We start from the raw sequence: 15,015 nt of genomic DNA, 5'->3' as shown, positions 1-15,015 counted from the left end.
CCACAGGTGTTCTGGTCCACATGTCCACAGGTGTTCTGGTCCACATGCCCACAGGTGATCTGGTCCACATGTCCACAAGTGTTCTGGTCCACATGTCCCCAAGTGATCTGGTTCACCTGTCATGTGATCTGGTCTACATGTCCACAGGTGATCTGGTCCATCTGTCCACTTCTGGTCCACTCACTAGGAGCAAACTGCTCCAGCTGTCTCAGGTTTGAAAGGTTCCTTCTCCAGATGTTTCAGCTCCTTCCACAGATGTTCAACATAATTTAAATCAGGGCTCATGAGGTCACCTCACAATGGTCAAATGTTTGGTTCTAAAATATCTGTGGATGATTCGAGTTGTGTGTGTTATCCCATTGCAGGACCCACAATCTGCAGCCGAGACCAAACTTTCTGACACTGAGCAGAACATTTCACTCCAGAATGCTGTGACAGTCTTGAGATTTCATAGCACACTGCATATTCAAGACACCCTGCAGGGTTTCCTCTAGGCTATGTATCTTGGGAAGGCGCTCGTCTGTCTAGCAGGAGTTGTTTAGCATAGCGCTACGTTAGTATTGCCAGTGTCGGCAGTTGATGACTGAGGGTGGTTGGAGGAGGGCATGGTTAGCGGAGCGCTATGTTTTTATTGTGTGTGGTTGTTGGGGGGCAGGGGTTGGTTTGCGTAGAGCTACGTTAGTGCCAGCAGTTGTCAACGGGGGTAGAAGTAGTGGAGTGCTATGTTTGTATTGAACTCGGTTCTTTCTGTTTGGAATCTGAGCTGAGCTGCTGCAACCTCCGCTCCACATCCGGAAGTAGCGGAGCAGAGTGAGGGGTGTGGGATTTGGTAGGCAGGGTGCTCAGTTCTGTTGACAGGATGGGGCGCCATCTTTGAATAATGGTAGAGGAAACACTGCCCTGTGTCAGATTCAGTAAAGCAGCACCAGAACAGAACTGAGGAACGGTGTTTTTTTCTTTGTACATTTCATTTTGGGGTCTGTGAACACAGAGCTGAGGGGACTTGTTGCCAAAAAGCTCCACTTTTGTCTCATCTGTCCAAAAAGGCATTTTCCCTTCAGTATGTATTCTGGAAAATTCCACGATTGTTTTTTTATGATTCTGTGTTGTTTGCAGTCATCTTCTTTTATTTGATCTTGGAGTTCACCTTTTTTATCCAAGTTGTTCTGGTTCCTTGGTTACGATTTAGAATATCTATCACTTTAATTTGTCGACAATTTTCCTCTTGCAGTGCAAAGAGGTTGTCTCCAGTCCAGTGGACCTTACTCTTGTGTGTTACACAACATGATACCAAACAGCACAGTGACTACCTGTCACTATTTAAAGAGTCAGACTGGATGATAAGACTGAAGACACATGAGATGCTGGTTACAGGACACACCTTAGTTTAACATGCCCTGTGGTCAGAGTAGCTTCTGGATTTTCTGGGGTATCATCCTTTCTGTCAAGGTCAGATTCATTAGTTTGTCAATTTAAACGAACAAAAATTCTTAAGTAAAGACAGACACGTTCGTTGATTTTTTTTGCACAAAAAAAAAATCTCATTCTTGTCAGTTTCAAGTTATTTTAGTGACTTTTGTGGGTTTGTTTGTATTTTATCCACGGAGTACCAACAAATGTGTCCACGTCTGGATGTGGACCACTTCTGAATGAGTGTTTTAACAGATTTTTGGGGCCCACTGCTAACGTTGATGAGAAAGCGGATTGGGGGACCTGCTGTTTGTTCAGACAGTTTCCTCACTTAGACAGCGTCATCCTGACCACATGGTTTTAAACAGGAAGTGTTAACAGGCCCCTACAGTCCTTCCTTCCCCTACTGTCTCCAGTCTGTTTAACAGACAACAATCCACTGATGTTTGCTTTGTTTCAGCTTTCAAGTCTTTGTTCAGCTTCTGTGCTCTTTCACATTTTTAGCTTGATGGACACTCATTTTTGCAGACCTGATGCAACAACACGAGCATGTCTGCTCTCTCAGCTCAGGTCTGTAAAGTGCAACACCCACCATTATAGTCCTAACTGCCCTTACCGGGTAATCACTGTAGTAGAACATAATGGTTATGTTTCTTCACGTTTGGGCTAGACGAGTGTAAAAAAAAAAAAAAAAAAAAGACAATACCACCACCCAGTTAAGGAAACACCCAAGCACACGGCCAACGATTTCCGAAGGCTGATGATGTCAAGAAAGGAACGAGCCTCTGGAGTCAGTGGACGCATCTTTTAAATCATGTGAGCATTTTCAGTCGCTGTAGTATTGTAGTATTACACACACAGCCGCTCTGAGACGGTGTTTTACTTTGTGTCAAAAGTAAAGGCTTTAAACTATTAACCAGTTTTTAAATAGTGTTGATAGGTCAACCAGAGTTATGAAGAGTAATTCACGCCACATCGTTTTTCTGAAAATCATTATTAGTTTTGAAGCGGGTGGCTTCAGCAAATAAAACATCTCCATCCACTCTTGGCTATAACCCCACCCACCCCTCGTTCTCTACCAGAAAATTTGGAATAAAGTAGATGTCATTTCCTGCATTTTGGTGTATTTTAAGAGGTTATCAACATCTATATTTATCACCCCCGGTCGGCAACTGCTGGCACTTATGTAATGATAAGTCCAATCAAAGGGAAAATATGCCATCTACCACGCCTCTGACTCTTTGGATCTGGATGATTCACGTAAATGACGTTTTGTTTGACATCGGTGATTTTTGTCGAAAAGCAACAAGTTTGCAAAAAATCTAAATCACAAAAACAAGTTTGTGTTGATGCTTTGAAAGTGTATGAGAAAAGTCCTGATAAATTAATCTAAATTTACACACTTCCAACATTTAAACGCTCGTTCCTGTCGTCTACTAGATAAACTGCCAATTGAACTAAAGTGTGTGGAGTGAGTAATGACCATGAACGTTAGGAAATGTGTGCGTTGTTATCCTTGTGGATGTGTGAGCTTGCCGTACCCACGCAGTTCCCCACCCAGGGACAGTGGTGGTCAAACTTGGCGATGCAGCGGTTGCACACAGCGCAGTGTTTGGAGCGAATGGGCTTCCGTATCTGTTTTAAAATAGAGACAGTCTTGGATTTGCTTTTTTCTTTTCTTTGCTGTACAAATGGGGAACAAATGTTTCAAAGAAAAAGTTTACCAAGCAGGTGCTGCAGAATATGCTTAGATCCAGGCTGCCCGTCTCAGCCAGCTCCACAATTGTCTGAAGGAGAGGAGAAAAAAGACATTTACTGTGTCGCTCTGTCGTTTGGCAAATCAGCTGGAGGAGGCTAAGCTTTGGATTCAGAGCTGAGCCATCACTTTGTGAACTGGAAGGAAGTCCACGAAGCTTGAATTTCATCTGAGACTTGTTGCTATTCGTAAGGAACCAAATTAGATCTAATCTGCACTAACAAAATCACCACAGTCTACATCAGCTTGTTTTACAGCACATTTCTGTAGATCCAAAAGGATAAGGTCCTCATCTAGAGCATCCCAGCACTAAAGAGGTCTCTTAGAGGTAAATTCAGGTCTCTGTTGTAAATGAGTCCCCGAGGATCAATGGGACTAACCTGTATAAATAAATGTTGGCAGCTATGTGAGCGCCCAGGTGTGACGAGGCTAAATGTTGTGGCGGCATGAAGCTCGTTAGCACGTAAAAAAAAAAAAGTCCATAAATTAGCCGCAGCATTGTATAAACTGCCATGCACAAAGTGTGTGAAAAAAGTAGCGGCTTATAATCCGGAAATTACGGTAACTGTTTGTGACTGAATACACATCAAAACAAACATCCAAAACATTTACACCCTTTTTGGGGAAAAATGATCATTTTGAACTGGATGACAGTAAAACATCTCAAAAAAGAAACAAAAGTTGGAGGACATCCAACTTATCATGAAGCTAAAGATGGTTACCTTTTTCTTCTGTTCCTCCGATGCTTTAATGATTCCTGGATCTGATTTCCAGGATTTTCCAAAGTTGTAAAACAAAGCCAGACTGTTAACCAGGAAGGGGATGTGGACGGTGGCAAAGGGAAGATGTGCAGAGAAGTCAAGGAAGAGAAGAAGACAGCTTTTGTTTTAATGTCTAAAAGATCCACGACGACGAACATCAGTTTGATTTATGGAAAAAGTAACAGTTTATACGACAAATGCAAATCACTCTTGAAATTTATGGCACTTTTAGTTTTTCAGAAGTGGTCAAACATTTGAGTCAAACTATATTTAAAGGATATTAAAAGTTTACTTTTCTTGTTAGCAACCATTAAGTTCTTAAAGAGAAACATGCAGCGATATAAAAACTGCTGCCACAAATGGATCACCTTCTAGTAAAAAAGAAAAATCAACCAATGGGCTTGGTGCTGCTGCTGAGGCTCTGATCTGTAAGCAGCACAGTGGAAACAAGCTGATGTCGCCTGATGATGAGGGGTTTGAACAGCGAATGTTTGTAGTTTACGAGATGAGGGTTTTTCTGAACTGGAACTGAACAGAGAATAGAAGAAAACTTCAATGGTTTTGGTGCAAGATATTCAAGTGGGGAGGAGGTACACTGTGGAGAAGAACTGAGGTGATGGATCCTGGCGAGTGGAGGGATCATTTCATCAATTCAATTCCATCAGGTGTAGTGGAGGAGCCAGGGGGTGGCCAACGGTGGCTTTGACCACCATGGATTAATCTTTGGCCACCCCAATCATTTGAGGCAACTATAATTTTAAGCAACATAACAACTGGAAAGCAGTTTCCTCAAATGATAGAGGTGGTCAGTTTACACATATGCACATGGCAGTGGCCATTTTAGATTTTTACTTGGCAGTCCAGTTTTTAATAGTGACCTTTTTTATGCCTAGATATAGCTGCACACCAAGATGGAAGTAGGTACCTCACTTATTTTTAAAGTTATTGCGCTAAAATGAATGAACAAATGAACAGAGTGTATTTCCAGTTGCCCCTCTTTGCTCCGTGATGGGAGACAACAAAAAGACGTGCAGCTCTGCGTGTGGAAATGTAACCAAACAGCATGCCCTTCAGCTGAAACACCTTTGACAAAAGATCGGTAAGATCCACTGGTTTAAGGTTGGAGAACAGAATCCACCATTAGGCTGCCACAAACTCATTTCCTCCTAATGAGCCGTGTCCAACCACTTTCCTGCAGGGGAGTGGCTGAAGTGTTCTTGTGTGAACCACCACTTGCTCTTGCCGAGGTTGGACGCTTTTCCCTCCCTCTCCGCTTTGCTGCTCTGTCTATCTGTAAAACTGCTTGCATATCTGTGACCCTCTCTTGCATATCTTCCGAACCATAATTATGGACTTGATTTGATCAGTTGGTCCCTCAACACAACTGATAACATTTCTTCAAAGAGAAGACAGGCTTTAGGCGTGCAGATTTGCCCTATTGGCACGAAGCTGGATATCACATCGTCTTGAAGACTTGATGATGTGTCTATCTCTGCTGCCATTTGTGGATATTAAGGACGCATATTTAATTGGATTTACAATAACTGGTTCCTGCTTTTTGGATTTGGCTGGTTGCAGGTTTTATCAACAATCAAGGAAGTTGTCGGCAGCAAATTGGGACCCGATCACGCTGCTTGCCTTTATGATGGCTTGGTTTGTGCCACGAGTACCCAGACTCAAATGCTTTGGGATAGATCAGATCTCGGGGATTTTACTCAGGCACGTTAAATCGGTGTGGCCATGTAATTTGGACATTTCGGAACAGAGTGGACCAACACAGACTCAAGCTAGATGTCATTAAGTTCTGCCTGTCCCCAAAACAACTGTGTGTTTATTTGAATTTGGCTCCCCTGTCTGGCCTTGAAGGCCACCTTATCTGAATTTGCCTGGAGAACATGTGATCTGACGCTCACCACCCACTCCCTGAGGAATTTCCAAATGATAACCAGATGAAACCAGCTGAATAAACATTGTGTCATCATTTCAGGACTCTTGGATTCTCATAGTCGTTATTCTTGGCCATTCCCCGACATCCCTCAAGAATGTTTACGGATCTCACTGGAGGACATTGGCTGATTATTACATCCTTATCAGAACTCTTACAAGGCCCTAGAGAGCATCTATGGACATGTTCACTGCTCTCGTCGTCTCCCCTCTGCAAAGTGTCTATGTCACTATATGCTTGTTTGTGTGAGGTGTTTTTAATAGTTTTCTTCTCAGGCAGGAAAAAAAAAGTCTTATAGGAATTTTTTCGCCTCCAATTCCTACGTGTGCAGTTTCACTACTTTTTGTCTGTCTAAACAGATCTCACTTGTAAATGAGTCTTCTAGGCTCAATGCGACTTATTTGTCTAAATAAAGGTTGAACAAATACGTTACTCCTTCCAGTCTGTCTTTTCGCTCTCTTTTTTTTTTTTTAAGATCTTTTGCTACTTGTATGAGGAGCTTTCATAACTGAAATGGAGACGTGCAGAGCCAGCTCTTCAGACCAGGACTCAGCTGTTCATCTTCACCAAAATGTTCATGTTTTGGATGAAGAAGACAGATGTTCTGGGAAAAGTGTGAAACAAAAATATATTAATATCGCACAAGAGCATTTACCAGGCTTGAAGCTAATCAAGTCATTTTCACTCCAATTTACACCTTCAAGCATGAGACCAATACATCTCTCATGTGGATCAGACGAAGAAAAACTAATGATCCCCGGAGGGGATGGAAGGAACAGTGATGTGCATGTAAGTTTGCATAAAGAAAGCTTCTCGAATAAGTAAAAAACATCTTCGAACACAGAAGAAAAAAAGTCAAGTCTCCTTAAAAAAAGACGACTTGGGATTTGCCAAGTCCTGGATGACTGGACATGGGGTGCCCAATACGTCGAGTTCTATCTACCGGTCGAACGCAAAGGTAGTATGGTTAGATCGATGGCATTAAAAAAATAGACGTGATCCATCCTTCCACACCATGAAATTTGTCACTTGATTGACATACAGGGCAGCCAGTCTGACTTTTTCTGACACATGGTCAACACGCATGTGCATACAACCGCACCCAAAACTAGCAAGCTACCGAGTTGCCTAGTTAGCCTCCAGTTTATTTCTTCTAAACTCAAGAAAGATTATAAAATGAGTGGGGGAGCTGGACCAAGTAAGAAGTAAAAAAAAATCTACATTTCCAGACGAAATGGGAGGAGGACTTTTTTTTACGATGTCATATTCGAAGTGCGTTTGCCTCATCTGCCGGTCTTCCATTGCTATTCCGAAGAAGGGAAATGTGGAGCGACATTTTTGGACTGTTCACAAAAACGACATCACCGACTTCCTTCTGAAAAGCGATCTGAGAAAGAAAAAGGCGAAGGAGCCAAAATCCCAGTTATCCAGACAGCAGTCTTTCTTACAGCTGAGCACAAAAGCAACGGCAGCTACTGAAGCATCAGTCCGGGTGAGTCACTTCATTAAGCATATGAAGTCTTTTCAAGATGGAGAGACGGTAAAAGAGGCAGTTGACTTGTTGCTCGGCGATGTTAAAAACAAACCAGAAATGTTATCTTCCATCAAAGCTCTCCAGGAATCAAGAAGTATGATTATTATGCCAGTAGCTACTGTCCAGACTATGCATCCCAGGCTGATTCCACTCAGTGCAGGTCATCCAGAGTAAGGTAAAGACAAAAAACGTACAGAGTTGTATTGCAAAATATACATTCATTCAGTTTTGCAAGGTACATCAACATACAATGTGCAACTAAAGAAAACTTAATATGTTTATAAATAAGTGTATGTTTTGTATTTTTATAGTAGGTAAACCATTTTGAATTGTCATTTTATAAGTAGCTCGCATGCTGAAGAAGTGTGAGCACCCCTGCAAAATATGTCACTAACAGATCGTCTACGATCCTGTGCCAGAGCTGAACTTAAACACCTGTACAGGTGCTCTCCTACAGCAATCAACAGAAATCATCTGAGGCAGCAGCGCCACACACTGCTTGCACCCAGAGGTCCATACGAGGTGCCAGCTAGACTCCAACAGCTGGTCTTGGTCCAGGGATGGACGACATGTTTTTCCAGAGGGCCAACTCAAGATATGTAAAGCAATCAAGACCTTTTCAAGCTTTTTCTAGTTGTAGCATATTAACATACTTGATACAAATTCATGTATGTCTCCCCATTACTCTTTTGGAATATAAGACATCCTTTCTGTAAACTGACTCTTGTAAAAAAAATAAAATGTAGATGTTTGCTTTTTCTACTCTTAGATTCAGTCTAATTCTGGAAAAGCAATTACTTAAAAAAAAAATCCCATCTTAGCTTATCTTTTGATGTATTAGTCCATAATGTTTAATTTAGACGTTTCATAAAATGCATTTCTATAAAAGTTGTTTTCTTTTCCATTAAGATGGGTCACTTTTGGCCCTCGGGCCACATGTTGCACGTCTCCCCTAGTCTGATTAAATGAGTCAGACAAACGGTGTTGGGACTTTCCTTCTCATTAGTGGAGCAACAAGGCGTAAAATTAAACACCTTCTATAAAAACAGATCTGCACTCTCACACTTTGTAATGAGCAACTTGTGAACTGAAGAAAATCATGAACACAGCTCAGACAAGTTCAACAGCAAAACTCTGGACTGAATTTCACATTTATAACAGACTGCAGCTGCAAAAAAAAAAAAAACTGAGGCCTTAACGCCTTATTTTTCTGCTTGTTTAACATCAGATTAACCAACCGCTCCTCTTCCTGTTTACACAAAACCTTTACTATAAGTATCCCATTCACCCACTGAAACTAGCCTGTACTCGCATGCCGGCAACACTTGAGCTTCTCATCTCTTGTTCCAGTTCGAATACCCCGAGAGAGACAGAAAGTTACCTTTAAACTTACAAAATAGGCTTTTGTCAGGATCTTACGTTTGAAACACAATGTTGTTATAATCTTGAGTTAGAGCTAGGGGTGCACCGATAAATATTTAATTTTGGGAAATCAGCCGATAATTGCATGAGAAACCAATTTTACCTATTTTTTTAGTTTTAACAACAATAGTCTGAACTTCATTTATATTTCAGAGCACTACCTCATGGCCAGTTAAAACAAGTTTGTATTGTTTCTAGGATATTGTTCAAGGGTATGTTTTTCAATAAAATAATATTGGGAAAATGAAGGTGCATTGTGACCTTATAACACCCGACAGTGTCGATTATAAAACACAATTGGAATCTGCAGGTCAGACGTTTTCGTAATCGGTGCTCGTGATCGGCCACAAAACTGCAATCGGTGCACCCCTTGTTAGAGCGGTCATCTCTAGTCCGAACCCAGAGCCCGGCTCCGCCCAACCCGGATTCGGACTGGGCCGGGCCATAATAATATGCCTAATGTGTGGGCCGGGTCAGTGTCGGGCTTTTGATTGCGTCAGCGGGCGCGCACAGCTGACGATCCAATTATATGGCAACACGGCTTGCCATACTATCACCAGTCGCACGCAGCCATTTCACCGCGAGCTGATCGACCTTGAAAGAGGTAAAAAGTTCAGTTAAGTTTCAGATGAACTACTGCCAGCGATCCATCGCCCAAATGGATGTTCATTCAGCCGCGGCACTCCGAGGACACGTTCGGTCGACAACCTTAACAAGTGAGATCACAAAATATCCGACATGCTCGAGCAGGGTCCATGTCTGAATAAAGCAGAAGCAGCTCCAATCTTCTACCCCTTTTATTCAGCCGCGCGTTAGTAACTATATAAGCAGTCAACGCTTAATTAAAAATGTCGGGGTGTTCAGGTTCGGACCTGTAATTACTGTTAATTTGTTGGATCGGGTAGGGTTCGGAAATGATGGCTACCGGCTGGGGCCGGGTTGGATTTTTTGGGCCCCAATGCAACTATCTTGGGTTAACAAATAGACGCAGCGGTGCCTCAAGAATTCTTTTTGATGGGGTGGTCGTGTGGGGGCCACTGAATATCCTGGGGTGGCACACCAAAACCAAAAGCCGGAAAAGAATTGTGAAAATACATTATTTGACATTATTTATTGAGAAAAGCACCGTCACTGCTCAACTTACTGAAGCCTCTTCTAAATTTATATTTATAAAGAAAATATACACATTACCTCCTGAGTCAGTGCATCGTACCATTGAAGAGATTGATTTTATTCAAGGGGATTAGATATTAAGATTAGTATTAATTTAAAATAAACTATATACAGTGATCCCTTGCCTATCACGGGGATTACGTTCCAGTAGGTGAAAATCCCCGAACTAGCCGTGTTATGTTAATTTTATTATTCATAACCCTTCCCACGCTTCTACAAACATGTCCCTGTAACAAATTTAGAGGAGGAGCCGACAAGTGAACCAGACGCGAGTTCAATAACTTTTTTTAAAGACTGGAGGGAGTTAGTGCATTTGTTAAAAAAAAAATTTTAATCTGCGATGCAGTGAAGCTGAAAGAACTGAACCGCGATAGAGTGAAGACTGTACATGTATTCATATTTTAAACTCCTAAATGCTCAAAAACAATGTTTGTTTAAAGGTTTAGGAGGTTCTACTAATCCTAAACTGCTAGGGGAAGTAAAAGCTTGAGACTCAAGAGGATAAAACCGTTTGGACAAGGGGGAGGGAGACCAATTATTTTAGGGGTGGCCATAGTGCCCCCTTGGCAATGCCCTTGAATATAAATCTTAGAGTGTTTTTGGTTGTTCTTCTTTCAGACCCTTCTGTGCTTCCAAGAACTAAATCAGCAGAAACAGCAAGTAAGATGTTTTGTCTTGTTCTCAGAAGCAGCTAGAATACTTTTCAGTGCTGTGACCTTGAAAAAGAAAACTGCAAATATTTCTGCTTTTTCTCACAGGAATTAAACAAACAACATGAATTACAAATACTTAAAAAGTTTTCAGATGAAGAAAAGCACATTTTATGTCTCGCACTGCACTTACTGTGAACACATCACAATAAACATGTTAAACATTATTTCCAGTCTTGAAGGATATCGTTCCAGAACCAGTAAAACCAGGTGGTGTACATCCAGAACTTTGTTGCCAGGTAGATTCCAAGAGGCAGAGCACTGTGCATGGAGTGGTCGAAGAAAGCCCTGAAAAGAGAGACATTTTCAAAAATGCTTTTGTTGTGAAGATCTAAAACAAAACAATGTCAGTTTTGTACAATTTTATTTGCAGTAAAGGTGATCATGTGGCTGTTTGTACACGTTTGTCTACCTCACAGATAAAGACCTAATGGATTATTGGATGCATTTTGATGAAAGTCTCAGGAACTAAAGATTAGATGTACCGTATTTTCTGGACAATAAGTCACACTTTTTTCATAGTTTGGTCAGTCCTGCGACGTGTAGTCTGAAACGACTTGTATAGGTTTTTTTTTTCCTATTCAAGATGCAATTTTTGACTGACGCGTTAAATGTTCATTCGTACTGACGTGAACCAAAAAGTAAACATTAGCATTTGCAGCCGAGAGAGGCCCCTCTAGACTTTTGACAGCCATATGTTGTTCCTCTTCTGCTACCCCCACCACCACCACCACCACCACCACACACACACCTTCCTCCGGAGTTGGTGGAGTTGTTCAGAGTGGCACACAGGATGGTAACTTGCTTGTCGGACTCGTTGGCTTGTTATGTTAATTAAGCCTGTTCAGGATCCAGGTATGTTCTGTGTGTTATTGTTATTTCAGAATTAATGTCTGTTCTTCCACTTTGGGAAATACACTTCTAAATAAATGTGACTTACTGGATTTTCCACCCGATAAGCTGCAGTGTTTTGCATAATTTACATGCTCTGCGACTTGCAGGCTGAAGCCATGTATTTATGGATTTTTCCCATATTTATAAAACCTTTTTTTGGCTGAGATACGACTGTTTTCATTCATTCTGAATGAAAAAAAGAAAATAAAGCAGTACCACTTTCAACCACTTGATGGCAGCAGAGTAGTTGTAGCATTAAGGCACACCGTTGTATCATGTAATAAGTAAAAGTGGCTATAATGACAAATTCAAAAAAGTTCAAGACAAAAACAACTGGACTTTATTTATTATACTTTATTGTTTTTGTCTTGAACTTTTTTGAATTTACCATGTCCTGGATGACTGAGAATCTTCACCAGCTTTTAATGACTCAGTCGGCCTGCCATAGTCTCCCCACCTTCATTCTGCTCGCTGCTTGGAACCGTCAAACCAGCTGCACCGCCCCGGCGAAATGCAGCTCATTTGACCGTTAAAGTGCATTTATTAAGCAAAAGTTCAACTGAGACACAACTTTGCTATAATTTGGAGCAAACAATTGTTTAGGTGCTTTTCTTGTTAAGTTTTGGAGAAATGAGCCGCGGTCGTCCTCCTTTTTTTCTCCCTCTGCGCGTTCACGGAGCACCGAGGCAGCAAAACTATTTTTGAAATGCAGCTGATTTGTCCATTAAAGTGCATTTATTAAGGAAAAGTTAGACTGAGACACACATTTTCTAAAATTTTGAGCAAACAAATAATTGTTTTTAAGTGCTAATCTTGTTAAATTCGTGTTAAAGTCCTCCCGTGCACGCTCCCACGGCCTCCATTTGGCAGCACATCGATTTTTGGCACAACACCGACTCACATTTCCGGGTCGTCAGCGGTGATGCGTATTAGATGCGAAGTACAGGGCGAAGCAACATATTTATGGATTCTTCCACTTTATTAGACAAATATGGACTGATTCGAGTTATAGGGCAGAGCGACGTGTACGGCGGAAAGTACGGTATACTCCAAAGCGACTTATGTTTTTTTTCCTCTTCATGAGGCATTTTTTGACTGATATAGACTATACTCAGGAGCAACATATAATCCGGAAAATACGGTACGTCTACGAGTAACCTGTTTGAGTCAACCTGACTGAAGATGTCCAACACAGCCAAACAAACACAAACAGCTACAACCCTGTCAGTTTTACACACATCGAGATAAAATTTGGCGTACTAGTAGCTGAATGATCTACTAAATATTTGCAGAGCGCCAAGAGATCGTAGGAAATCTTTCTATAAAAACTTGGAATGCAAAGTGGCAGGAGATATGCATTCCTTCATGAAATGCAAGTTTCATTGTTCATGTTTTGGATAATTATTGGATCATTTTTATTAAAGCATTCTTTGTCAAGATAAGACGATCCTGACCATTAGGGCCCACAAGGCAGAAGCTTTGATCCGAGTCTGAGTCCTACAGTTGGACAGCAAACCATTACCTGATGAGAACCTGCTGCTGGACTCAACAACAGCGGAAAGTATTTCAGGAATGTCAGTAACTATGAAGCGAACACAGTGGGGTGTGTTGTAGTCAGACAGCCAACACAGGTGAGAAGCACAAAAACACAAACTGAACCAGAGAGAAGAATACATTTTAAATGACCGATAAAGCCGAAACGCACATGTGCACCATCCAATAAAATCATCACAAGTGCCTTAAGTTCTATTCCGTGTACTTTTCACCTGAGACATACTTTGAGAGGAACTGCACGGCGACCCAGACGCCGGCGTACATGATGCCTTTGATGAGCCAGGAGTCGATGTCCAGGTCTGCGACAAAACCAACAAGCCAGATGACGACGAATGGCGTTCCCAGCATCACCTTCTGCCTGAACTCCTGGACAGGAGGAATGAGGAGGGAAGGATGTCAAATAAAAGGCAAAAGGAAGGAAATAAGCAGCACAGACGGCAGAAATCAGACTACAGTCACACAGAAAGCACGGTGTAAGCAGGAAGTGGGAAAAAAGCAGTGGAAAGTGCTCTGTCATTCAGTGTATGGCATGTATGCATGAGGGAAGCAGAGCACTACATCAGGAGCTTTTTATCTAGCACATCTGTACTGAGCACCGCTAGCTTAGCTCTACATCAGTGCCAGCAGTTGTTGATGGGGCGGGGCAGCCTGCCAATCATCACTTCTAAAGAGCACTTCAATAGAATAAAACATACGTGGGGTGAATGCCAAGGTTGGCTCGTTTGTCACAATCACTCAGAATTTAGTGGCAGCAACAATTTTTGGGGAGGGGGACGGACAACTTATACTTTAGTGTTTAAAGGGCCCTGCATTCTCTGTTCGAAGTGGCAAAATTGTCTCTCATTGACATAGTAGTATGACAAATACCACGTCGCTTGGTTCTCAGAGCAGCTTCGCTCGCTTCTTCTCGACACAAGGTCAGGTCTAGGCCTGTCATGATTACAAATTGTACTGGGCGATTAATTGTCTCAGAAATTACTGCGATAAACAATAATTGTTTGAAATTTGACAATTATTAGTAATGTCAAAGTTAAGAAGAAATGTTAGTTAATTTTTGTATGTAGTACATTTTTTGACCACTGGATGGCAGTATAAGACGGTTTGAGTTGAAGAATTGATCGTGAAGGAGCAGCAGCATGTCTCCTTAAGAAAAATGGGAGGGAGGCCCCTTGATGTGACATGGGCTGTCTCTCGTTCCTGTTCATCGGTTCTCAAAATGGCGGACGCTCGGTGTGGTTTGAGCTCTTCAGCATTTTTCACACAAAGCTTTTAATAAAAAAAAATCAGTAAACAAGTTCTCAGCGTCTTTTTGCAGAGAAAAACAACTTTTTACACAAAGCACAGGTTTCAACTGTGAAATTTGGAGCTTTGATGAGAGAGATTTTTCCCCGAGGACAGCCTGTTAGCTTAGCTTCTCAGTTTAGTTGCTTTTAACGATCCAAAAACGCGATTTTAGACGATTAAAATAGATTTTAAAGAAAAAAAGAAAGGGAGGGGTCAGTGAAGAGCACCGGAGTTGAGCCTTTTTGTCATATAGTGTCCAACAAAAAGAGACATGAATAAACGATAAAGCCGAAAATGACGTGGATAATTTTCATTTATCATGCGATTAATTGATTTATTGTTTATTGTGACAGGCCTAGTCAGGTCTGAACTTTTTCTGCATCAAGTAATGTGTGATTGATCAGGAGTTTGTCAGTAAGGAAATGTTCTTGGATGATCAGCTGTACGACTCTTCAAACCAACTAAATTCATCAAACAGACAAACTCCTGGATGGAGATAGTGCAGACATAATAATAATAATAATAATAATAATAATAATAATAATAATAATAATAATAATAATAATAATAAT

The 15,015-nt window shown here is 41.4% G+C and overlaps 2 protein-coding genes across 2 annotated transcripts in view; one reads left to right on the top strand and one right to left on the bottom strand.

The window, feature by feature from the left end:
* Nucleotides 1-15,015, top strand: part of LOC119428279 (cysteine and glycine-rich protein 2) — a gene marked incomplete at its 3' end in the record, with an annotated part of 103,718 nt that overhangs the window by 43,248 nt on the left and 45,455 nt on the right.
* Nucleotides 1-15,015, bottom strand: part of zdhhc17 (zinc finger DHHC-type palmitoyltransferase 17) — a 58,824-nt gene that overhangs the window by 4,544 nt on the left and 39,265 nt on the right. The window contains exons 9-13 of the mRNA XM_037695944.1: nt 13,383-13,525; nt 10,899-10,999; nt 3,889-4,013; nt 3,135-3,197; nt 2,952-3,045 (exon numbers count right to left, since the gene is read on the bottom strand). Coding sequence (XP_037551872.1) covers nt 2,952-3,045; nt 3,135-3,197; nt 3,889-4,013; nt 10,899-10,999; nt 13,383-13,525 — 526 coding nt within the window. The remainder of the gene's footprint in view (nt 1-2,951; nt 3,046-3,134; nt 3,198-3,888; nt 4,014-10,898; nt 11,000-13,382; nt 13,526-15,015) is intronic.

The sequence above is a fragment of the Nematolebias whitei genome, chromosome 22 (assembly GCF_014905685.2).
Source record: "Nematolebias whitei isolate Nwh7 chromosome 22, NemWhi1, whole genome shotgun sequence".
In the NCBI taxonomy this organism is placed as follows: domain Eukaryota; kingdom Metazoa; phylum Chordata; class Actinopteri; order Cyprinodontiformes; family Rivulidae; genus Nematolebias; species Nematolebias whitei.
The sequence above is the reverse complement of the archived record's forward strand: the minus strand, read 5'-3'. Positions and strand labels throughout refer to the sequence as shown.